Below are 23001 nucleotides of genomic sequence, written 5' to 3'. Positions count from 1 at the left end.
AAGCTGTAAAATGTCTTCTAATTTTATTTGTACTCGTTTGTAAATCAGGCTGTAATTATGATACAGAACACATCCATTATCCTGTTGGAGAGAGATGCAAAGTATGGCTCAATGTAATGAATTAATAGATTTTTAAATTGCATTATAAAAAAATAGTGATCTTAGCCCTTGGAACAGATGACTGTAAGTTTTTGTGTTCGCGTGTGTGTGTGTATAATCAGGGCTAAATTAGAAAGAGATCCAATTAACACTTTAAAAGTTGCAATCTGTTTTTGCAAATGGTTCCATTCCTTGCAGAGGGATGGGGTGAGCACAGCCCCTGGGCACACACAGCTGCCCCAAGCTCCTGAGGACTCTTGGCATGATGGATCTGTGGGATAATTTTTCTTCATGAAGCCACTGATCCTGAATGTGAAGGTAGCCCAAGGCCGGTGTTCAGGTGCACCACAGGACTTCTCCCAGCGTGGCACACTTGGTGCTGTTCAGGGGCAGGATATATCCTGGCCGTGCCTCCTTGTTTTCCTGAGGTGTCCAGTCTGTGGTGGTGTTTGTGGAGCCAGCCACTGGAGTTGGGGTGGCGGCTTCTGAGCGCTGGGAGCTCGGTTTGGCCACGGCCAGCGAGCTCAGCGGCTGGAAGTAACAGCAGCTGACAGGCGTGTGGCAGGTTGTGCCTCGTGGAACTGCAACACAGGCTGACAGGCGGCTCCTTCTTCTGCCTCTGGTTGCCAGGGTCATCTGGGGTCAGCCTGCTTTGCCTCCAGCACGGGGTGATCTCTGCTCAGCACCCCATCTCTGCCCCCGCACGCCCGCGGGACTGCCCCGCTCTGTCCTTTGGAGGGCTGAGCCTTTTCACAGGACAGCGTTGTCCCCTTCTTCAGCTGCTCTGGAAGCCTTAGGGAGGGAGGTGTGGGGCTGAGCCTTTTCACCAGGACAGCACTGTCCCCTTCTTCAGCTGCTCTGGAAGCCTTAGGGAGGGAGGTGTGGGGAAGCTGTTGGTCCCCAGGAGCAGCAGGGAACCCGGTGCTGAGCGGTTCTGAATGCTGCTCCTGGAAGTCTGTGCCCCAGCAGCAGCCCACGAGCACAGGACCTTCTGTCCCTGACCTGCCCGTGTCTTTGCAGACGGTGGCTGACTGTGTCCTCTATTACTACCTGACCAAGAAGAATGAGAATTACAAGAACCTCGTGAGGAGGAATTACCGGCGGCGCGGGAAGAGCCAGGTAAGAGCGGGAGGAGCGCGTGGAAACGTCGTCTCTCAGGCTGAGCAAGGAGCTGCAGCTTTCTCTGAGCCCCCCAAATGGTGCTTTCCCCCCCTCCTCACATGGAGATGCTGTTTGCAGGCTGTGATGGGTTGTGGTTGTGCTCTGTGGAGCTTTTCAGAACATGCTGTTTCATGGCAGCTGGTGTTTGTCCCTCCCCATACCAAGGCCACAGTGTCTTTAAAAGAAACAAACAAATCCAAGACGCTTAAAAAAGGGGATGGAGTGACTGTGGAAAACACGGCTGTGTGTCAGTAGCATGGAGTTCCCATGCAGTTCTCTGTGCAAGAACCAAATGGGGTCTGTGTCTCTGTCCCCTCTGGAGATGGCAGCTGAGGTGACAGTGGTGACAGGGCTCCTGGGAGCTGGGTGGAGCTCCTGCTGTGCAAAACCTGCCAAGGCTCTTCCTATAGGTAAAGGTGTGGGAGGAAAATGACTTGGGTGGGAGTGATGTCTGGTGACACCTGAGCAGAAGCCTATAAATCTATCTGAAGTGCCAAAGGGAGTCCAAGATCCCCATGGGGGTCTCCTGTGGGGCTGGCAGATGTGGCACTAAAGCTAGCAGAGGCCCTTAACCCTTTGTTTAAGGGCAGAGCAGGTTCCAGGGCACCACAAGGTGCCTGGGGGCAGGTGACTGAGTCAACCCTTACCATTACCATGGCCAAGATAAAAATCTAGACACGACCTTGGCAGTGTTGCTGCTGATACCATGATACCATGGAACAGATGAGTGCTAACCTTTTGGGAAGGTGCCTTATCTCCATGAATGCTTTCAGCCAGAGGCAGATCCTGCTGGTGGATCCCCAGGTCCATGAAGTGAGTGATTATTCATGTCACAAGGAGAGTGAGGTAGCCACCAAGGGACTGTCTCCCCAGATAATGTGGGAATAAGGATGGAAAAACTGGCCTGGCCCGTGACACCACTGACATCAGCAGATCTTCACGCTGCATGGCCATAAAAAGCAGCACTTGGGCCTAGATCCTGATTGGGAAGCAGATAGGTAGCCTCACTCCAATTTGGTTTCTGCAGCATTAAGACATCAGAATAGCTAGCACATGACAAATGTCATGGACAGGGCCCAATTTTCCCTTCTTTTTTTCAGAGACATTAGAGATGGATAAAGCCCTAATAGATTACCCAGTCCCTCTCCCAGCAAACACAGGGTGGTTCCCTCCAGTACATTTTTATAGTGTTTACCATGGTCTGTTTTGTTAGATCACAGCAACTAGAACATGAGGCCACATTTGTTTCTTGTTAGCGGTGGAGACATTTAGCACAGCTCATTCTGGTTTCAGTGTTAAATTGAGCAAACGTGGAGAGTGAGAGGCTTTGCTCTGCATCTGCCTACTTACCCCAGCAGCCACAGACCTGCCCATCCTGCACCCAGCAGGGACTGTTTGTGTTTTGGGGTTTGAAATGACCCAAAGCATCGCTAGCTGCAGAATTTCCCACGATGTTTTCCACATGATCCAGCCTGAGCAGTGGAGACGTGTGCTGCCCTTTGGAGCCTTGTTCAGTGCCAGCCTTTAGAAGCAGGGACTTGCTTCATCGCCTGTAGGACTGTTTTTGCAAGTAGGAATGGCACCAAAGGGAACAATTTGCACCTCCCCTGGAGCAGACCTCAGCCAGAACGTCGTTGGTTTTGAAAGAGGAGCCCCTCTGAGTCTGGGAGGAAGCGACACAGTGAATATTTCCCATTACTGTTGGATGCTCAGGTGGAAGGTGGGATGTTCAGACAAGCTTTAGGAGCCAAGGACTGGCTGCATGATTCACAGTAGGAGAGAGGTGCAGAACAGCAGCTGCTGCATTTAGCCTGGAGCAGCTCTCACAGAGATCTTGGGGGGTTTTGAAATTCATGCTTTGTGCTGTGATACCTCCAGTATTTGCATCCATTTCCTGCAAAACTGCATGAGGGGAGTGCTGAAAGAGCCTGTGTGCAGGGAAGGGCGTGCTGCTGCAGAGGAAGGCTCTGCTGGGGAGAGGCTCCTTTTAGGGTGGCATTTTGAGGTAATAAAGAGATGAATTTGTTGTTCAAGCTGGTGAGAGCAGTGAGGCACCTCCTTTGCACCTTTTCAGGGAGCTGGGGTCTCCCCTGGGTGTGGTGCTGATGGGATCTGCCTCCACACACCTGACTGGGTCAGTGTGTGGCTGCACAGACCATCATGGGAGAGGTCAGATAGTGGCTGGGATGGAGGGATGCTCCTGGTGGCATTTTGCTTAGTGAGTCTTTTTTCAGAAACAGCTCAAATTCTGCCTGTGCTGCAGGAGTGCTCATTTGGGAGTAGGCTGTCCCAAAGGCTCAGCCAACACCCTGCATGTTCCCTGCTTGTTCCCAAGGGTCCTGGATTGTTTGGAACCCTATCCAGGTCCCTGATTCTGTTTTCCCTGTGGCCTGGTGAGGAGTGGGGACTGAGGAGCAGCAGCGGTGGGCTGATGTGGCACTGCCAGCTCTGCCATTCCTGCCCAGTTTCAGGAACTAGAGATGGTGACAGGGTGAAGGACAGAGGACACACAGGCATGGGCAGTGTGCAGGGAGGAGACAGAATTGCAGACAGCCTTCCTGCAGCACGTTGAGGCATGGCATCGTGTTCACAGCATTGCCCCTGCTCCAAGCAGATATTTTCCTGCTGGTAAAGGTTCAAGTAGTTAAACACCAAAAGCTGAGCTTTAATTAATTTGGAGGAGGGGAAGAGAGGTTGTTTTTTGTATCAGATGAGAGGAGAGCAGATGAGAGCTGATACAAAGAGCATTTCAAGTGGCCCTATGCTGGTTTCTTGCTCCTTTTCTCACAGAGAGGTTGGTGGTCTTATTTGCTGTTGGAGGCTGCAGGGAGCTTGAGAGTGAAGGGAAGATAATTACACAGAGAAAAAAGCTTCTCTGTGTCAAGACTATCTTTGTGGCCTACTTATTAAAAGTCCATTAAAAAATAAGAATCCCACTGCTCCCTGGCTGATGGTCCCCTGGCAAAGGATATTCCTCATAAAGCTGCTACTTACTGCTAAAAATCTCCTGCCAAGAGCAGGGACTTCACATGATTCCACTTCCAGTTTGTCAGAAAACGGAGCAGCCGCCCACTCCGAGGCAGGATGCTCCAGCACTCTGCCTTCCATGGCACTGCTCACTGGAAGGTACCCACATCCAGGGGGTCACGATGCATGATATTGAGGCTCCTGAGATTAAGATCTTCCTAAAATAATCCTGTGTTTGTGTATGAAAAGGCAATATAACCCTGTGAGGGGGGGAATTGATGGGAAGAGAAATAGCTTCCTCGTTGTCATTTAGCACTGAAAAACAAAAAAAGAATCTGTGCCATGGTAAAACAGTCTGATCCAATAGTCAGTGTACAGTAATAAGCATAAATTTGCATGAGCTTATAATGACAAACCCTTGTGTTGATGTGTCCACACAACACAGGGTCTGTGGGAGTCGCTCTTCAGGGTATTTTAGTGTCTCTCTGTGAAACCTCTAAATTGTATAGCAGGGACACCAAAACTGACCATGTCCTTCATTCTTTGGGAAGCTGTTTTGCTGGGCTGTGGGAACACAAATGTTGGGCTGAAACCGGGCTGGAAGGAAAGTGACTCTACATCAACACAATTATTCCATTTGGAGTGTGAGATTTTTTATTCCAGAGTAAATTTGCATTGATTTTGGAGTAATATTGCCCTTGTGGTAGCGGAGCAGCTGCAGCGTGCCAGATATGCTTCCTGCCAGTGAATGGCAGGAAAGGGGGGGGGGGAAAAGTCATTGTGTCCCACACAGTGCCATGAGGGGCAGGTGGGCAACCATTCCACCGGGAAAAGCTGTCGGTGGGTCAGTCTGTCGGTAGTGGGACTGTGGGTCAGTCTGTCCGTAGGGTCAGTCTGTTGGTAGTGGGACTGTGGGTCAGTCTGTCAGTAGGGTCAGTCTGTCAGCACTGGGACTGTGGGTCAGTCTGTCAGTAGTGGGACTGTGGGTCAGTCTGTCAGTAGTGGGACTGTGGGTCAGTCTGTCGGTAGGGTCGGTCTGTCGGTACTGGGACTGTGGGTCAGTCTGTCAGTAGGGTCAGTCTGTCGGTACTGGGACTGTGGGTCAGTGTCAGCACTGGGACTGTGGGTCAGTCTGTCAGTAGGGTCAGTCTGTCGGTAGGGTCAGTCTGTTGGTAGTGGGTTGGTAGGGTCAGTGGGTTGGTAGGGTCAGTCTGTTGGCAGTGGGACTGTGGCTCCGTCTGTCGGTAGGCTCCGTCTGTCGGCAGTGGGGCCATGGGTCAGTCTGTCGGTAGGGTCAGTGGGTTGGTAGGCTCAGTCTGTCCGTAGGCTCCGTCTGTCTGAAGACTACGTCTGTCGGTAGGGTCGGTCTGTCCGTAGGCCCCGTCTGTCCGTAGGCCCCGTCTGTCCGTAGGCCCCGTCTGTCCGTAGGCTCCGTCTGTCCATAGGCCCCGTCTGTCCGTAGGCTCCGTCTGTCCATAGGCTCCATCTGTCGGCAGTGGGGCCATGGGCGGCTGGAGGAGCCGCCTGCCCGCCCTGAGGATGACTCAGGGGGATGAAGTCATGGTGGAGGGACGCAGCCGCCGGACGGAGCGTCACGCCAGCCCCTCGCACTGCAGTCAGACAGCGCTCACGTACTCCCTGGCCAAAGGGATTTGTGTGTTATGCCGACACTTTCGAGGACTCTCTCCGTGGCCCCGGGGAGTGGAGCTGCCCGGACCCCCCTTCCTCCGTGGCGAGCGGTCCAGAGCCGTGCTGGCAGGGCGGGGACCGTGGTGTGACCTGTCCCCCGCCAGGCCCGCCAGCCTTTCCCAGGCCCACCCTCTTCCCTGTCCCCTGCCAAAACCCAAATCGAATTATCCGTCCCGCCGTCTGTCCCGCCCTCCCCAAACACAAACCATTCCCCTCACCGACGAGGATAAACAGCCTCAACCCAGATTTTTATAAACAGCCCGCTTACTTTTCTGGCAGAAGCACCGTCCCAGCAGGATCTGGCCAGGTTTGCTATCACATGGGTCCTGGAGCATTAGGGAAAACCTGGCCAAGCAGGTTTCCCTGGCCACCAGCAGCCCTGTCACACTAGCAGGGGCTGGCAGGGTTTGGGATTCCAGATAGTGCCTGCCCACGACTCCAGGGCTCCCTGCACCCTGTCCCCAGAGCAGAGCAGCTCTCCTGCCATGCCCCAGCCTTGCCATGCCAGTGCCTCTCCTCCCTCCCGTGGGATCAGATCCAGAGCTCAGCAAACTGTTCTAACTCTGTAAATTGTGCAAGTGCTCCCACTCCGGTAACCACAGCAGCTAATGAGAGGAATGATACTTGTTTCTGGGAACCATTTGATCTTCTTCAGTCCAGGGAGCAGCTCCTCATTAGTGATAAAGGGTTTGACAACTTCTCTTCCTGATGCAGGGACATACTTGCCACAAAATCCTGGTCTAATCATGCAGCACATCATGCAGACAAGGCCCTGGATGTGGCCAGTAAGCTTTGTGCCACAAATACCAAGAAATTATTCTGCAGGCACTTAAAGCTGTGCTGACTGGGGTGTTGTATCTAAAACAGCACTGAAATTATCTGTGGTTGAGCAGGGGCAGTCTGTGAGGGAGGTTGCCTGCTTGGGAATGATGCCAGGGATGTCAGTATTGGGGCATGGGTTCATCTTCTGCCAGTGGAATGTCACTGCTGGGATGCACAAGGGCTTGAATTTGGCTCATTTTCTGGACAAATCAGCAGTGTGACAGGGCTGCTGATGGCCCAGGAAATCAGGGTGAGGCTGCAGGACCGATGAGAAGTGAACTTGGTCAGACCCTGTGGTCCTGGTCCTGCTCAAGTGTGGCCTCACAGGAGGAAACATCTCAGAGTGTTTGTCCCCTGGGTGCTCAGTGCAGGCTGTCACTCTTTAAACCTGTGGTCTCCAGGGAGGTTTGTGTCAGGATGCCTGTCCAGCAGGTGGATGAGGTGTGACACACAGTGATGCTCGAGTTGAGATCGATTCTGTAACCCCCCTTAGCACCTGTTCTGTCAGTCTGGACTCCTATTGCTCCCCCAGGTGTGCCCTGTAGGGTTCATCGTGCCTGTTCCCCCATCACAAGGGTGCAGCAGCTTTCCCGCAGCCCTGCTGCCCCTCCAGGCACCACAATCGGGCAAACACAATGGAAACTTGCATTCCTGAAATCCCAGCTGCAGTTTTGGGGGTGATTTAATGAGAACGACATGGCCATATTTGGGAAAAGAATCAGAGGACGCATTGCCACAGGAGGGTGGCTGCTTGGTCCCCAGGTCCCCGTGTGGGCTGGTGACAGTGCAGGGACAGCAGGGAGGGTTGTGGGCTCAGAGCAGGGACAGGCATCAGCAGGCAGGGACACAGGGACACAGGCACAGGCTGCTGCTGGGCCCTTTGGCCCTCGCAGCTGGGCTCTTCCGTGCTGCTTGATCACATCTGCAGGTAGCAGTCACCAAAGTCCCTTGGGTGAGTGAGGATCCCCCTTTCCAGCTGGCCCCCAGCTTTGGACCCGTGTTTCTCCAGCAGCAGGTGGATGTATCCTCGCAGCGAGTGCTCCCCCACAGCCCTGCCCACGTGAGTACTTCTCAGATCAGGGTTTGGGATCCAGGCTGGGCTTTGCTGATCCCAGCGAGGGACCTGCAGCATCTTCACTGCAAGACAGAGAAGTGATTGGATTTTGGGATGAGTTGTTTTATCTGTTGTTGCGATCCAGGTTTGACTAGGAATGGATGGGAAATAGGTCATGTCATTGCTAAATTACTTCCTACAGCAGGCACAGCTGAAAATCCCAGGGCTTGCTTTGCCCCTGGTTGTTTGTGGTGTGTGTGGATGCTGCTCTGCATCCCACAAACTGCTGACCTGGTACCTTCCTCTGTTGGCAGGGGTCGGCGTGAGGCCGGGGGGCTGCGAGCAGGGGGGAGCAGGGCAAAGCAAACCACAGGGAGGAGAAAACACGTGTTCCCTGCCTGGGACAGAGCGGGGGCTCATCTCTGCTGCTTCCAAACACTATGCTCTCTTCCCTTCGGGTCATTTTTCCCTTCGCAAGCAATCAAATCACTTTTTAAAAAACTCAGCAGCGACCCAGAAAAGAAACATTTCCTCTTATGGAAAAGCCCTCAGTGGTTCAAGGAAGGATCTGGTGAGCAGGGTCCTGTAAAAATCACTTCAGTGCTTCCATGGTATCGCAGAGCAAGCGGTGGGAAGGCAGCAGTGCCAGCTGTGCTGGGCTGAGCCACACAGGGCCCTGCCTGAATGGTTCCTGTGCCCAGCAGGTTTTCCCAGTGCTGCCCAAGATGAGCCCACACTTGGGTGAGTGCACCCAGGCATGCTTGTCCTGTGGTCTGGCAAGTGAGGCAGGGTCCAGCATGACTCCAGTCCCATTGCCAGCCCCTCTTCTTGCCCCCAGGATCCTGCTTGCTCCAGGACCAGCAGCCTGGGAGATGGCACAGGGCTTTGCCATGGCAGGGCAGGGCAGCCTGGCTGCAGCTGCCAGCACTTTGCTGCTGGCACTGGCCATGTTTTGTGGCCTGTGGGTGAGTGTGCACAGGGCCTGTGCACATCCCTGGGACACTGGGCACAGCCTCGGTGCTCTCCATCCCTGCCATGTGCTGAGTGTGTGTTGCAGAGTTGGCTGTTAGCTGGTAGAGGAGCAGCTCAGCTCAGATTGTCACAGTCTGAGCTGCACCAAGTGATCCCCATGCTCTCTATCATTCTTATGAAATCTGAGCCTGGCCCTTTGATTTTTTTTTTTTTTTTTTTTTGGACTTGCTTCCACAGCCAACAGCATCAAACCCAGTGCTGGGACACAAGCAATCAAAGCTGTGTTGCCGGCAGACATTCCTCTTGCTCCCCTTGTTGTTTTGGCAGCAGCTTGTTTTGCTGTGTGGTTTCTCCCAGGAGCGGAGGGTGCCGTGCGTGGCGGTGGGTGGCAGCCAGCCCTGAGGCATTCCAGACCACTGGAACAGGGGCTCCAGGCCCTGGGAGTCGGTTCCATGGCACACATAGGTATTTCTGAGCCATCCCCCCCGTGCTGTGTAGCCAGCCTGCCTCAGGAGGTGGTAGGACACGTGGGGAGCAGTGTTTGCAGTGGCTGTGCAGTATCAAACCTCAGAGGTGGGTGCTGCTGTGGCATTGGCAAGGAAGGAAATTCCATGGGCACTTTGGGTGCCTGGGCAGCATGGTGGCTAACAGGGAGGCTGGTGCTGAGGGTGCTCTGTGGCCAGGTCCCTGCGTGGCTCTCACTGGTGTGACCTGCCAGAGGCAGAGCTTGAAAGCAGGTGGAAAGACAGATGTAGGTGGCAGAGAGAGGATGCTCCCGAGCTACAGCCCTGTTCCTGGCAAAGATGCCCTGCAGAGAATCTGCAGGGCTGGAGATGTGGGTAGGAGCCAAGTGCCAAGTCCTGCTGGCTGTGCTGCACAGAGCACGGAGCATCCTGCCCCGTGGTGCCAGTTCTGGACCCTGTGGGATGTTCAGGGTGATGCCAGCAGGCTCCCGTGCGTGCCCACGGCCATGGCAGCAGTGCTGGGGCTCCTGGAGAAGCAGCAAAGCAAACCCCAGGCGTTCCTGGCCAGCATAGCGTTGGCCTTTTGTCTTCAGCTTATCTCGAGCTGGTTTTAATTTGCAACTCCCTGATTGCGTGCAATGACCTTGGCCTGAGCCTGCTCTGCAGCTGAGTGCCCCGGAGAACATCATAAATGCCATTGATCTGAAGTCACACGCTGGAGGAGTGAAGAGCTGGTGCCCTGCACGTGGGAGAGGCGGCACAGCCGAGTGGGTGCTCCCAGCTGCCAGAGGGGATGGGGCTCACACTGGTGGGATGCAGCTCCCTCCAAAGTCCCTGTCAAGACAGACTCTGGTGTGACATGCCGGGGAGAGGGTTGGCACAGGTCCCTGTGCTGCCGCAGTGAGACTGTGGCAAGGGTGCAGAGCTGCCTTTAAACAAAAACCCGGAGCTCTCTGCCTGCAGTAGCTGGGAACGAGCTTGAGTGGCACCAAAACCATGTGCCTTGCAGCTCAGCCTGGTATGCACAGCTCCCTCTGCACCAGGGTGCACAGGCTTGCTCCCTCCTGATTTATGGAACAGGAGCTGGTGGTTCTGTCTCCTGTAAGAGCCCAGGGCACTGTAATGATGGCAGGGGATGTGATGCATCTGCTGGCAACCAAATGGCATCCCCCATGCAGCCAATCTGGCCTTGAAAGCTGGTGTGGGAGAGAGGAGATGCCAGCCCCAGGGGCACTTGGGCTTGGGAATAGGCTCTCTCTCAGTGCCACCACCATGACCCGGTTCCCCACTGGCATATGCAGCAGCAAGTGGTGCAGTTGGTGTGGCAGGAGCTGGTAGTTCTGATTCAGGAACTGGACTGCCAGGGATGAGCTCATCTCTGCTGGCAGAAGTGATGTTTTGGTGCATGTTTTGAGGGTGCTGTGGCACAAGGAGTGAGGGGGGCCAAGGGAGGGCGTGGGTGCCTCAGTTGCAAGGTGCACGGTCCAGTGGTTAACTCTGGGATGTCCTGTGGCTAACAAGGGAGGTCCCCTGTTCCTGGTCCCCTGCCACAGCCTGGGGCATCTCGCCACAAAGGGGATGGGGAAGGCAGCGGCGGTCGTTTTCCGGAGGCTTGCAAGTTTGAAAAATAAATAGCCCTGCACCGTAGGTTAAGCTTGGCATCCAGGCGGATTAATCACGCAGGCTGCAGCCAGCACTGAGAGCCCCGGTGACGAGAGCTGTGGTTTATAGATGATGATTCATCGCTCGACTTAGAGCGACCACGTTATTCCAGCAGATTGCAAAATCATAAGAGGAATGTTGTGGTTAGTTTACGGCTTAACTATGCAAATCGTCAGGAAGCCTTCAGAGCCGGAGAACGTAAGGCACAGCGCGCCCGGATGGCTGGGCGGTGAGCAGGGGCCGGCAGCCGGCGCTGGGGCACTCGGGGCCGGCGGAGCCGGGGAGCGGGGAGGTGAGTGACCGGGGGACGGGCCCGCAGCTCCGGGACGGGCGAGCGGGGCGCTCCGGAGCGAGGGACGCGCTGCCGCCTGCCCGGGGCTTTCCGGCCGCGTTCACCGCCGCTGTGCCACCGGCTCAGGCGCGGCTGCGGAGGGCAAAGGTGGGGAGCGGCTTCCCCCACCTCCTCCTGCCCTCCGTGCCGCTGGCGGGAGCGGGCAGAGCCTCGGCAGAGGAAGTAAACAGAGTGGGAGGAGCTGCACCTTTTCCTCGCCAGGGCTTTCCGAAAGCCGGCGAGTCCCGCTGGCAGTTCCCGCAGCGAGTCGGTCCCTTCTCGGCAGGGTCATCCTTTCCCCTCCGCCTCCTGCCCGGAGGCCGCTGCGCCCCCAAAGCGGGCTCGGAGACGAGGGTTGATGGTGGCGGAGCTGGTCGGGCCGTGCCGGGCCGTGCCGTGCCGTGCCGTGCCGGGGGAGCGGAGCCGGCGCTGCGGGCCCCGGAACGCGCCGTTCCCGGGAGAACCGGCCGCTCTGCGCCGCCCCAGCCGCGCCGGGCCCGCGGGGCTCGGGCAGACGCGAGCAGGTGTTTGTAATTACGGAGCTGCTCGGCCCGCGGAGCGCAGGAGGCCGCCGGTCCCCCCGGACCCGGGCCAGGGTCGGCCTCTCGCTCACGCGTCCCGTGTCCGATTTTGTCCTGGGGCCTTTTGAAATAAACAGGATGCGTCGGCAGCAAAACCAGCAGTGATGCTGAGGCGGAGGAAGGGCGGTGCGGGGTTAGAGCGTCTGACCTGCGAGGGAGGGACAGCCCTGCCCTGTGCCACAGGCATCTTCCCTGGCCTCGGGCACATCCCTTCGCCCTCCTGTGCCAGGTGAGGAGCACGTACCTGGTTTACCTCTGGGAAGTGAAGTGCCTCATCCCCGGGATGGCAGAGATGTAGGTGGGGAGAGGTTTAAGCTAGCCGGGAGCTGAGCAGTTTTGGTGCTGGCCTTTGCGGGTTTTGCTAAGGGCTGACCCACCTGCCAGTCCACCTCTAGCCGGGGCGGTGTGAATCACAGGGAAACATCAGCTGGTAATTGGGGAAGCATTTCCTGGCCCGTCACGCTTTGGGATGGCGTCCCGTCCCTTGAATCATCCAGAGCTGGTCCGTGTCCAGCACTAAGAATAGCCTCCCCACACACGGCGGGGGCAGCGCGCCGGGAGAGGGGAACGGGCCGGCTCGCGGGTTCCTGCTGTGCCTCCCACCGCTGTGCCACGGCGTGGTCCCCTTCCGATGGCACGCTGAGCTTTGGGGCAGAGCACATGGCGAGGATGGGCTGGGGCAGCTGCCATGGTCCATCACTGGGGATGTCCCATCTGTGTGTGCCATTTGTAGCTGAGCTGGTTTCGTTCAGCACCCCGGGGTGCCCACACAGGGCTGATGCTCGGTGCCAGCCCCACAGCTTCCAGCCCAGCATGTACCCCTGAGTGTGATGTGAGGGGGACATGCAGGAGCAGAGGCGTTTCCTGGGGTGTTTGGCAGGTGCCCTGCTCTGCAGCCAAGCTCTAGTGCAGGAGATAAGCCATCACTGTGGACTTGCCAGGGTTCAGATCAGCATTTGGCTGGGAGCCTTTCCTCAGATGAGGACATGAGCGCAGCCTTGGGTGGAGCAGTTTTCCCACCATGGCCTGATGGTGATGATGCTGCCCATTTGATGTATTTCACCTGGCTGACAGGTGAGACCTGTCCTGTCTGTCCTGCTGGGTGCTTATCCCATCGGGCTCTGGCTCTTGGCATCGGGCACCCGGCCGTGGCCAGAGCAGGGCAATCACTAGAGGGCAACCTTGGATTGAGATGTGCCTCTGCACTGGGAGAAACCTTGATGTGGTGTCCTACCAGGCTGGGCTTGAAACAGCTGGGAGGAGAGGGATGTGCAGTGGCCCACTGAAGCCATCCCAGTGGAGTTTGCCCATCCTGATCATGCCAAAGCTTGGCAGATGCCTCTGCAGGGAAGCCCCTGTGTTGCTGTGTGAGCCACCAAGGCCACTCTTGTCTCTCCTTGCCTTCCTGCTCCTGTGTCTGCAGGGTGGTACAGGGAGCTCTTTGCCATCCCTGCCATTCCATGGGGAAAAGCTGCAATGGCTGCCCAGGCTGGCAGCCCCCTAGTTCAGACAACTGTAGATACAGGATAGGATTATGCTGAACCTTTCTTGGATGCTCACTCCAGCCTGAGGCTGGGGCAGGTCACAGCTGGGTTTAAATCTGAAGGAGAGCTGGGATTTCTGGGATGCAGATTTCCCCATCCCTCAAAATAATTTTTTTTTTCAGTTGGGTGGTAGATATACTGTGAAACTCATGTGGGCTCCCCTCCCTTGCCAAAGCCTTTGGTGAGGGGAATGCAGATGGGCAGTGATGGCCAGGACTGGGGAAGAGCCTGTCCTGCTGCCTGCCCTGCCCTTGGAGGTCACAGCCCTCACCTCAGGGGTGTCAGTCTGGGCTGAACCCACACTCAGGGTTCACCATGGAGTGACTCAGAGTCAGAGAGTTCAGGGCAGTGCTGGGGAATTGCACATGATGGATGCCCTTTGCTCCTCTGCAACCAGTGCAGGCTTCCCCCCTTCTGTTCCAGCTTGTCCACTGCCCTCCTCCTCCTCCCCTGGTTTGGGGGCTGACAGGGGCAGTGCCCTGTAGCTGAGGATGACACTTCCCTTAGCCACTCACTGCAGGAGACAGCCTGTTCCCCAGGCCTTAGTGATCTGTGGCCTTTGGAAAATCATGAGCAACCGAGTGCTCATCCCAACTGTTCCCTGACTCCCTCTCCCCTGGGAGCTCCCAGCCTTGCATCCCGTGGGGCAATTCCCAGGCAACAGGAGTGTGAGCTGATGCATTGCAGTTGTGTTCTGCACGTGTGCAGAGGTGCTCCAGGGGCTGGCCAGGCGTGCCAGGATCCTGATGGCACAGCTGCCTCCCCCTGTACCAGGAGGAACTGAAAGTCTGTGGGGTTTCAGTGGTGGCTGTGCACAGGTTTTAAGGACTTCTGTTCAACCTGAAGGAATCAGCAATTTTTCTCGTTAAACTGCTCCATTTTACGGCTCCACACTTCTGATTTTAGCACCAGCCCATGGGGTCAAGGAGCTCTGCTTGCACCCAGTGCTGCTGGTGCAGGATGCCCATATCTAAAGCAGCCTCCCAGTTCTGCAGGGTGGGATCAGGCCAGTCCTGCTGGCTCAAGGGATGTGAGGACACCTCATCTGTGCTTGCTGTATGGCTGTGTGCCAGCCAGACCAGCCACCTTCTGCTGCTAAATCCATTTTAAGACAATTTTACTCCCCTTTACATCACCAAACCCTTTCCCAAGGGGGTGGTGGAAGCCCTGCAGGCTGGGCAGGGCCCGGGTGAGCCCGGGTGGGTTTCCTGGAGCAAGCAGCCTTGTATTAGCCAGGAGCAGGATGGTTTAATAAATCATTTCCGTCTCTTAATTTCTACTTCTCTATTCAACACCTCTCGTTTGCTGGTCACCAGAGGGAAGGGAGGTCAGGGGAACCAAGCCTCCCCAGCAACCTCCTTCCTGCAGCTGTTGAAACAAAATCCAGAACTATTATAATCCCTGTGTCCCTCCCTGGGGTACCACGGTGCCTGCGGTCTGAGCAGCAGCAGCATTGGGAGGTTGGGCTCACGGCCTCTGCTGAAGATGCCAGGTGGTAAAGAGAGGGCAGAGAGGGCACCTTCCCTGCTTGGTGCTACAGAGCCACGAACATGCCCCATGGGATGTGTCAGATGCTTGGGAAAAGATCAGAAGTGTTGATATCGCCAAACCTCGGGGTGTCACTGGTGCCCTTTCTCCTTCATGCTCCAGCAAAATGCATCCACTGGCTGCAAATCACCAAGCCAGAACAGGAGAGGAGTTCTCACCTCTCTGCCTTACCCCACATCAGATCTTTGCTTGTGGCCTGACCCCAGGGGAGCAGCTGGGGCTGTCCCACTGCCTAGAACAGGAGCCAGAGTCATGCCTGATCCTGAGCTACCTCTGATCTCCCTGGAAAGGAGATCTCTCAGCCCCTATGGCCTCCAGCAGTGCCCTGCCTGCACCCTCTGCCTGCAGCTCTTTCCTCTTGGCCACTGGCCCCCAGCATTATTTCCCAGCAGTTGTTTGGGTTGGCCCAGGTGCTGCCCTGTGTCCGCCTCAGCGCTGAGGGCTTGGTTCATTTTATGTCCTTTGTTTTGCAGCAGCAGCAAATGCCCCGGAGCAGCCAAGAAGAGAAAGATGAAAAAGAGAAAGAAAAAGAGAAGGAGGGAGAGAAGGAGGAAGACAAGCAGGAAACAGAAAATGACAAAGAAGAACTGACAAAGTAAGGACAACCCTCCCTGCCTGGCTCCAGTGGGCTGTGGTGGTGGGATGCAGCACAGTCAGAGCTGTCTGACCCCGTGCAGGACTGTGTGCCCACCTCACCTCCTCTGCAGGGAGGGAAAGGCAGATCCTCCTCCTCATTCCTTTTCCCTGCTGCTCCCAAAGTGGGAAAGCAACACGATATGGAGGTTTTTTATATCAACCCAATCACTCTGCAAAGCTCCTGTGATCCTCCAGCTTGTTCTGTTGTTACGAGAGCCTCTGGGAGCCGGAGGAGCAGTCCGGGGGCAGCGGAGCGTGGCACTTCACCTTTATAGTGTTATTGATGTCAACGTGAGCGCTCCCAGCTGAGGAGCTCCAGCCAGCCCTGCCTCCCTCACGCCGAGCATCAGCGCCGTGGCAGGGGAAGGTTGGCACGCAGACCGCTCGCTATCTGTAATGGGCTTAATACTTGGTTTAAAAGAACATCTGGCTTCATTATATCCAGGCTGCAAAGACATTTACCAGCAGGTCCCTTTCAGGAAGATAAATGAGGAGGAGGCAGGGATGAATTTGAATGGTCTGGTATTAAACCTGTCTCCGTCAGGTCTCTGCGTGCACTTGGTGGTGGAGCTGCAGCCAGCTGCAGAAAGAAAACCCCACCACAAATCACCCCACTGCCAATCCCAGCCAGGAAAAGAGCCTGCGTCTGCAAAAAAAAACTGCAGACCTGCCCCCCCTAAAAAACCAACAACAAAAAGAAAAATCCCCAGACACGTGCAGAGAAATAATTGCTTGACCTAAAAATCAGACCAACCAAACAACGTGTTTTTCTTTTCTCCTCTCCCTGTTTTCGCAGGGACAAGAACGACGACACGTCCGGAGAAGACAACGATGAGAAGGAAACTGTCACCTCCAAGGGTCGGAAAACCGCCAACAGCCAGGGCCGGCGCAAGGGCCGCATCACCCGCTCCATGGCCAACGAGGCCAACAACGAGGAGGCGGCCACGCCGCAGCAGAGCGCCGAGCTGGGTACGTGCAGGGGACAGGGGACCCTGCCCTGGGCTGGACTTTTGGTGTGTCCATTGGGCTGGGATGGGATGTCACCCTGCTCTGCTCTCCGCTCGCAGGAGAGGGGTTTCCTTTGTGAAATCTTTCTTTCCTTTGTGAAATCTTTCTTTCCTTTGTGAAATCTTTCTTTCTGGGGAGCAGCAATGATGTTTTTCTCTCTCTCTATCGAGCGAATTACTCGGCGTGGTACACCAGGATAAAAGTGGGGGCATTTGCAAGCCTGGGCTATCCTGGCTGAGTGTTCATGCGTTTTATGGCCTCAGAGGGGAAGTGTTGCAAAAGACAAAAAGGGAAGCCTTTGGTTTTAGCAGTGCTTTGGCAAGGCCTGTGTCCCTCCTGCACTTTGAGCTGATTCCCTTTGCGGCTACTCTGGTTTCCCAGTCCCCTCGACCTCTGCATGGGACCCTGCTCTGCCCTCCCAGGCTTGCCTGGGTCTCTGCCACTTCTCCTACCTGCTCTGTTTTCAAATTTGTCTGGAGCCTGAGCAGCTGCAGCCTGTGGGATCTGTTCCTTGGCCTTGGGCTGGTCCTTTTCCATCAGTGCCTGATACAGCTAAGGGTGCTGCCTGTACCATGGCATCCAGGCACTGCACCAGCCCACAGCGTGGCCACACTGTGCCACACTGCCATGCTGGCCTTTGGCTAGGTGGGAATTCATGGCAGCATCCACAGTCCCACACTGGGCACATCTGCTCTGGCATCTGCACCGTCACTAGTTACCACCCCAGGGAATGGGCTCATGTGTTGACTTGCAGAAGCCAATGCATCCAGGAATTTGGCTGATTTTCCTATATTTTCTACTCTGTCAAAGTACAAAATTATTGCTATGCTACCTAAGGCAGGTAAAAATAAAAGCAGGGTGACTCCTCTCGGATTCCTTGCTCTGCAGTTTCTTGCTTGTGCTGTTCCATGTGCTATAAATCACGCGGAGGTGTTTCGCCTCCCTGTTCTCTGCTGACAACTGGCTGAAGCCTTGATTGCGAGCGCTCTGTTTTCATACAGGCGATATAAATAGTCCCCAGCACAACAGAGCCCTGCTCTCTCCCTCCAACTTGTTCAGCAATGCTGCAGAGAAACAGCAGATAATGCCAGTAACTTAGATGGGAAATTTCATCCTGATATCTCAGAGACCTTGATAAACTTCACTGCGAACACAGAGGAAAGCCTTTAGACCGTGTTAAATTGGGAAAAAGGAATGGATCAATTCCAGTGACATATCTGAGCAATTGATTTCACTTTATGTCTCTCCAATAGCGCTTTAATTTAGGTTGGCTAAGAAAGTTATTGCATTTTAAATACCAATTGAACATTAAAAACCAGCACAAAACCGTATTGTGGTTTAACTGCAGCGTGCCAGAGCTCCCCGTAGGCATCTGTTTCATAACTGTGCAACCTCAGGCGATGCCATTAATCAAACCAAACGGGCCGTTTCTGTGACATTTCTGTGCCATACAATAACAGCCATCACCAGCTGAGCCAAGGGCCCGCACGGCGTTGGGGACACTGGCTTTTACGTAAACGAGCGCTGTGGCCCTGGCTCTGCCTGCTGCCAGGGGGAAGCGGTGAGGTATCAATTTCCCTCCCTCTTGGCTGGTGTCCCAGGGGCGACAGGGTTCTGAGGGAGGCAGTGACCTGTGCTGTCTTCCGGGAGGTGACACCTGCAATCGTGCTCAGCCGGCTCTGAAGGAGATTTCTTCTGCCCGGTGCTGTGGGCATTGGAGCTCGTGCTGTCCTCCCACAGGGTCTCAGCTTTTTGTAGAGCTTCTTCGAAGATCCTTCCTTCTCTCCTTGCATGTATTCTTTATCCTGAGCCTATCAGCCTGTTTTCCATTTTGAAGGGACACTGTCAAAACATCTCTCATCACTGTTGAAATAATGCTTTGCCTGTTGTTTAGAGTAATAACCCCTTGGCAGCTTGAGCCGGAAATCTGCTTCCTTACCGAGTTGTTTTTTGTCTCTGACTCACACCCCAGTTTGTTATTGTAGGGTTTGCTCTGTGCCAGGCTGCCAGCAGGACTGGTGCATAGTGAAAGCTTTATGCAGGACCTCGGTGTCCCCAGCACCTGCTCGGATTTGGGGAGAGAGGCAGCATCAGATGCTGACACCCCTATCAGCCTCCTGCCTGGAGCAGCATGTTCCCTTCAATGGGCACTGCTCCAGACAGGGCCCCACTCTGAAAATGGCCCAGAGGTTGTCCAAGAGCCCAGTGGTGGCACGGAGGGAGCCACAGTCACAGGGCCAACACCCTTGTGTTGTCAGTGGCCAACACTGACAGATGCAGTCGGCCAAAGTCACCACTGAGGTGACGCTGTTTCTCCGTCTGCCGGTCCCACCCTGCGTCTGCCTCCTCCAAAGCACACAGCCACAGCCAGCTCCATCTTAGCTACCTGTTGTTGGGCCAGGGTGCGGGGCACCATCAGCAGGAAATCTGCTGCCGCTCTCAAGCCGTCTGGCTTTGTTTCCAGGCCCAAAGTGGAGTTTTGCATCACTGAGGTGCATCCCAGGGGGATGTTGTGCGTGAGGTACTGCAGCGTGGAAAAGCCTCACGAGCCCACACCGTGACAGCCTTTCTTGTGGGATGGATGGGGTTTTGTCATGCCTCCAGGGAGCAGGGCATGGGACAGGGTTTGGGTGTTGGGACACCTCCTCTGAGCTCACTGGGCTTGCTGGCTCCTGCTCACAGCTCTTTCCTTCTTCCTTCCCAGCTTCCTTGGAAATGAATGAAAGCTCTCGCTGGACCGAAGAGGAGATGGAGACGGCTAAAAAAGGTGAGACACTCATTTTCTTTCTTTTATTGCTGTGCTGGAGCTAACCCAGCAATTGGAGATGGAAGGAACCTGACTGCTGGCTCTGGGGCAGTGTGGTGGATCCTGCGCTGTGGGGCTGGATCCTGCGCTGTGGGGCTGGATCCTGCCTGTCCCGCTGTTGGTGTGTTCCCAGTGCGCCTCAGGGAGGGTGTGGGGAAGGCAGGGAATGGTGAATGGTGCAGGGGGTGTGCTCAGCCTCTCCAGCCCCAGGAGCTGTGCCAGCACCAGGGATGCCTGGGCTGTGGCTGGAGCCACGCGTGTCCCCCAAGGCAGGAGCTGGAGTAGGAAATAGGGAAGGCGCGTTGTCCACTGAAGTGTTGGAGCTGCTGGTGCCCCCAGCATGGGGTGTGGTTTCACCCCACTCTTCAGAGCTTTGTGGCCTCGGTGCGATCTGTTCCAGGCACACAGAGAGTGTCTGCCTGTGCTCACAGCTCTGGGATTCAGGGAGAGGCCGGTGAACCCCAACGCTCCGCAGGCACATGTTGGGGAGCTCTCAGAGCCAGGGCAGCGTGCGGTGACTTTACATCCTGGAGCTGATTCAGAGCCTTTGCTGAGACCGTTTTTAAAAAGTGCTGAGTGTAGCACAGCCCTTCTTGCCACTTCCCCTCCTCGTGCCGCTCCTGCGCCAGCCCTTTCGCTGCTTTAATTTTTTGCCAAAGTCACGTCCTGTTGATGGGCTGTCGAGCTCACGTCCCCAGCCCGTGCATCCCGCTTGCGTTGCTGCCGGCTCTCCTGGCCCGGAGAGGATTGTAAATGGGAAATTAAAATGGAAATGAGCGCCGTTCGGGGATGGCAAAGGCAAATAGGCGTGTTAGCAGGTTCGGCTCAGCTTGGAAAATGCACCTGCTGCTGCGCTGGTGATTACACGTTCTGGAGCGCCGGCTGCCCAGGTGCCGGTGGGAGCTGTGGACTTGGATTACTTTGCCTGTGAATATCCCAAAGTGTTTGGCTCGCTCGCCTTTAAGCTGTTCCAACCCTCTTTTACAATCCAGTGCCAATCCTGTGCATTGCTGAACAGGGCTCTCTATAGCCACAAAACTTAATAGATAGACTTTAATCAAGCAAACTGGCCTGGAGCCAGGTAATGGGGTGAGCAGATGCTGGCAGGGGAGGGTCGTTGTGGGATATTTTCCGAGCACTGCTTTATTTTGGAGATCAGCATCTGGTTGTTAAAAAGTGCCTCTTGTTTTATGCTGGATGCTGGAGGTGTGCTTAAGGAGTCTCAGCACCAGCTGCCAAAGCCTGTGTGAAGGAAGGATGAAGCGTGGGAGCATGTAGCACTATTCCAGCCCAGGGGCCAGGAGGAGGCAGGGAGATTTGCTGGTGTAAAGCCCAATGGCTGATTGTTTCTCCCTTCGTTACAACCTGGGAAACTGAGATTGCAACACCAGACTTCTACAGAAGAGCCAAATTCCCCTCTGCCAGGAAGCAGCCGCATTAATGCTTCGAACTGGCTGTGTCTGGCATTTCCAGGGACCTGCGTGGTGGGGGTTTCCGACTCACAGCAACTGTGAAACTCCGGAGGTAACCTCAGAGGCTGGAGGAGGTGGTGGCAGAGCTGCTGCCAGCATGGCTGGGCAGGGGCAGAGGGGATGGTGGCCTGCTCGGGCTGGGCTTAGAGACACAGGCACAGTCCTCCTCACCGTAAGGACTCGGCCACCCAAGGCACCCTCCTCCATACTGGCACCAGTAAGAGCCCATAGCTGGCTGGTTTAGAGAGTTCAGCAAGATGTGAGTCCCAGGGAAAGTCAGCCCCACCACCCCGGGGTATTTTGGCAGATGGGGATGGTCAGTGACCTCTGCTCCTAGCCCTCACCAGCCAGGAGATCAGCCCGGCCCTGCTGTCCACCCCTGGGTTTCTTGTGTGTGGCATGAAACTCCATGTCATTTGTGTTCAGGGAGGTGAGAGAAAACAGCCCTGGGACAGAGAGGCAGCAGAGCAGCCTGCTCTCCTCCACAGTCACAGAGTTGCACAGGGAGTTTCCAATCAAGAGAAGGCAGGATTGTGTCTGCCAGGGGAGACAGTGAAGGGGAGTACCGTGTTACTAAACTTAAATAGGGGAACAAAAACCCAGCAAGAGGAAAGTTCTTGCTTAATGACACTTTCATTATGCAATAAACTTCGATTCAGTAGTCTGTCAAAATGTGCAGAGATTGGGATAACGATGGAGGAATGTGTTTTTCTGATATTATCTCCTTGCACCATGGCTGTGATCCTTAAAGCAGGAGGTTTTGATTTACCCAGAGCTGCTGGAGGATTTCCCCCTTCCCTTCCCAAGCCGGGAAGCAGGCAGCACCCACGGCTCTGCTGCCGGGCAGGGTGCAGAGGCATTCAGCAGCAGGATGGGGCTGCTCCTTAAAAGGCAATGTTGAAGCAGTTCCTGCCTTTGGGGGACCTGCTGGATGAGCCCACGCAGGCAGGAGTTCAAGGTAGGCTGGAAGGGGGTCTGTGAGCAGCAGGCGAGCACCAGCCTCAGCGGTGGGTGGGTTTATTGTCCCCCAGCCCCTCCACCAAGTGTCACCACTAGTGCCAGAGCTTCAGGGCAGCCGCAGCCGCCCTGGAGCTGAACTCGATGAACCGGGAGGTTTCGACATGACCTTTGTTAGTCTTTAAAGTCTGGTACCTGTCCTCACCCAGCTCGGGGTTTTCCCGTGGTGTCTAACAAGTGGTTTTGTTCTTTGAGAAGAGGCGGTGCGAGTGGCAGGTTCTTGCTGAGGTCCTCCAGTGCCTTGCCCAGGCTCTGCGCTCCCTGTCCTCAGGGCACAGCCAGCCTGGGGCTCTCCTTGTGCCTTTTCCCACACTGAGGACACAGAGAGGCCACGGGATGGAGTCAGCATGATGAGGCAGAGGAGGGTTAGGCACGGTGGTAAAATACCCATGACAGAGCATTAAATAACCCATGAAAACTCCTATATAGTTCCTTTTGGGTAGATATGAAATATTCCTTTGGATACCAAAGACACTCTTTTGAACGCTTCTTTTCAGTGCTGCCAACAATTCATCTGAGTTTTGGACTGACCTGAACCATTTTTTCCCCAGTCTCATTCTGTTTACAAAACTAAAATAAAGTCAGCCACCTTACATCACCTTTGAAATGCAGGAGCTGGCTGGGTGATGCTGGGGAGCTGGCAGCTCCACACCTCCCTCTGTTTGTCTCCCCTGTGCTCATGTTGGAGCCTTCCCTTCTCCCATCAGACGTATTTACAACTGTAAAAACCTGCTCATAGTAGTAAAAGTGGGCTGGAGAAACTGGTTTGCAGCCCATGCCCGTCCTTGCACGTTGTCCTTCTGGGTGGCCTTGGGGTGGGATGTGCCCTGGGGTCTCGCACTCAGGTGTCCTCTATCCAGGCAGGGTGCCAGGGCAGCTCTGAGCCAGGAGAGCAGGAGAGCCCAGCCTGGCCATCCCAGTGTCCAGGCTGCCGTGGGTGCCTGTACAAAGCAACATGGTAAAAATTAACTGGGATGGGGAGATTGGGTGCCATGAGGGCACAACTGTGTCCAAGGCTTAAATTAGCCACGCTAATTTAACCCCCCTGAGTGAGGCTGTGGTTGACTGCAGTCCCATCCCTGTCATCCCAGGCTGGTGCTTGGCTGCCTTTCAGCCAAGGTGTCACCCCCAGGAGCGTGCCTGTGGTGCCAGTGCCCCCCGTGCCCCC

At 55.4% G+C, this 23001-nt stretch overlaps 1 protein-coding gene across 1 annotated transcript in view; it reads left to right on the top strand.

Annotated features, from left to right (window-relative positions):
* The window catches only part of NCOR2 (nuclear receptor corepressor 2), a 226638-nt gene that overhangs the window by 153664 nt on the left and 49973 nt on the right, over window positions 1-23001 (top strand). The window contains exons 14-17 of the mRNA XM_072936200.1: window positions 1120-1218; window positions 15368-15489; window positions 16327-16499; window positions 19243-19305. Of these exons, the coding sequence (XP_072792301.1) occupies window positions 1120-1218; window positions 15368-15489; window positions 16327-16499; window positions 19243-19305 (457 nt within the window). The remainder of the gene's footprint in view (window positions 1-1119; window positions 1219-15367; window positions 15490-16326; window positions 16500-19242; window positions 19306-23001) is intronic.

The sequence above is a fragment of the Taeniopygia guttata genome, chromosome 15, assembly GCF_048771995.1.
Source record: "Taeniopygia guttata chromosome 15, bTaeGut7.mat, whole genome shotgun sequence".
Classification (NCBI taxonomy): domain Eukaryota; kingdom Metazoa; phylum Chordata; class Aves; order Passeriformes; family Estrildidae; genus Taeniopygia; species Taeniopygia guttata.
This window is presented reverse-complemented; position numbering and strand designations above follow the sequence as displayed.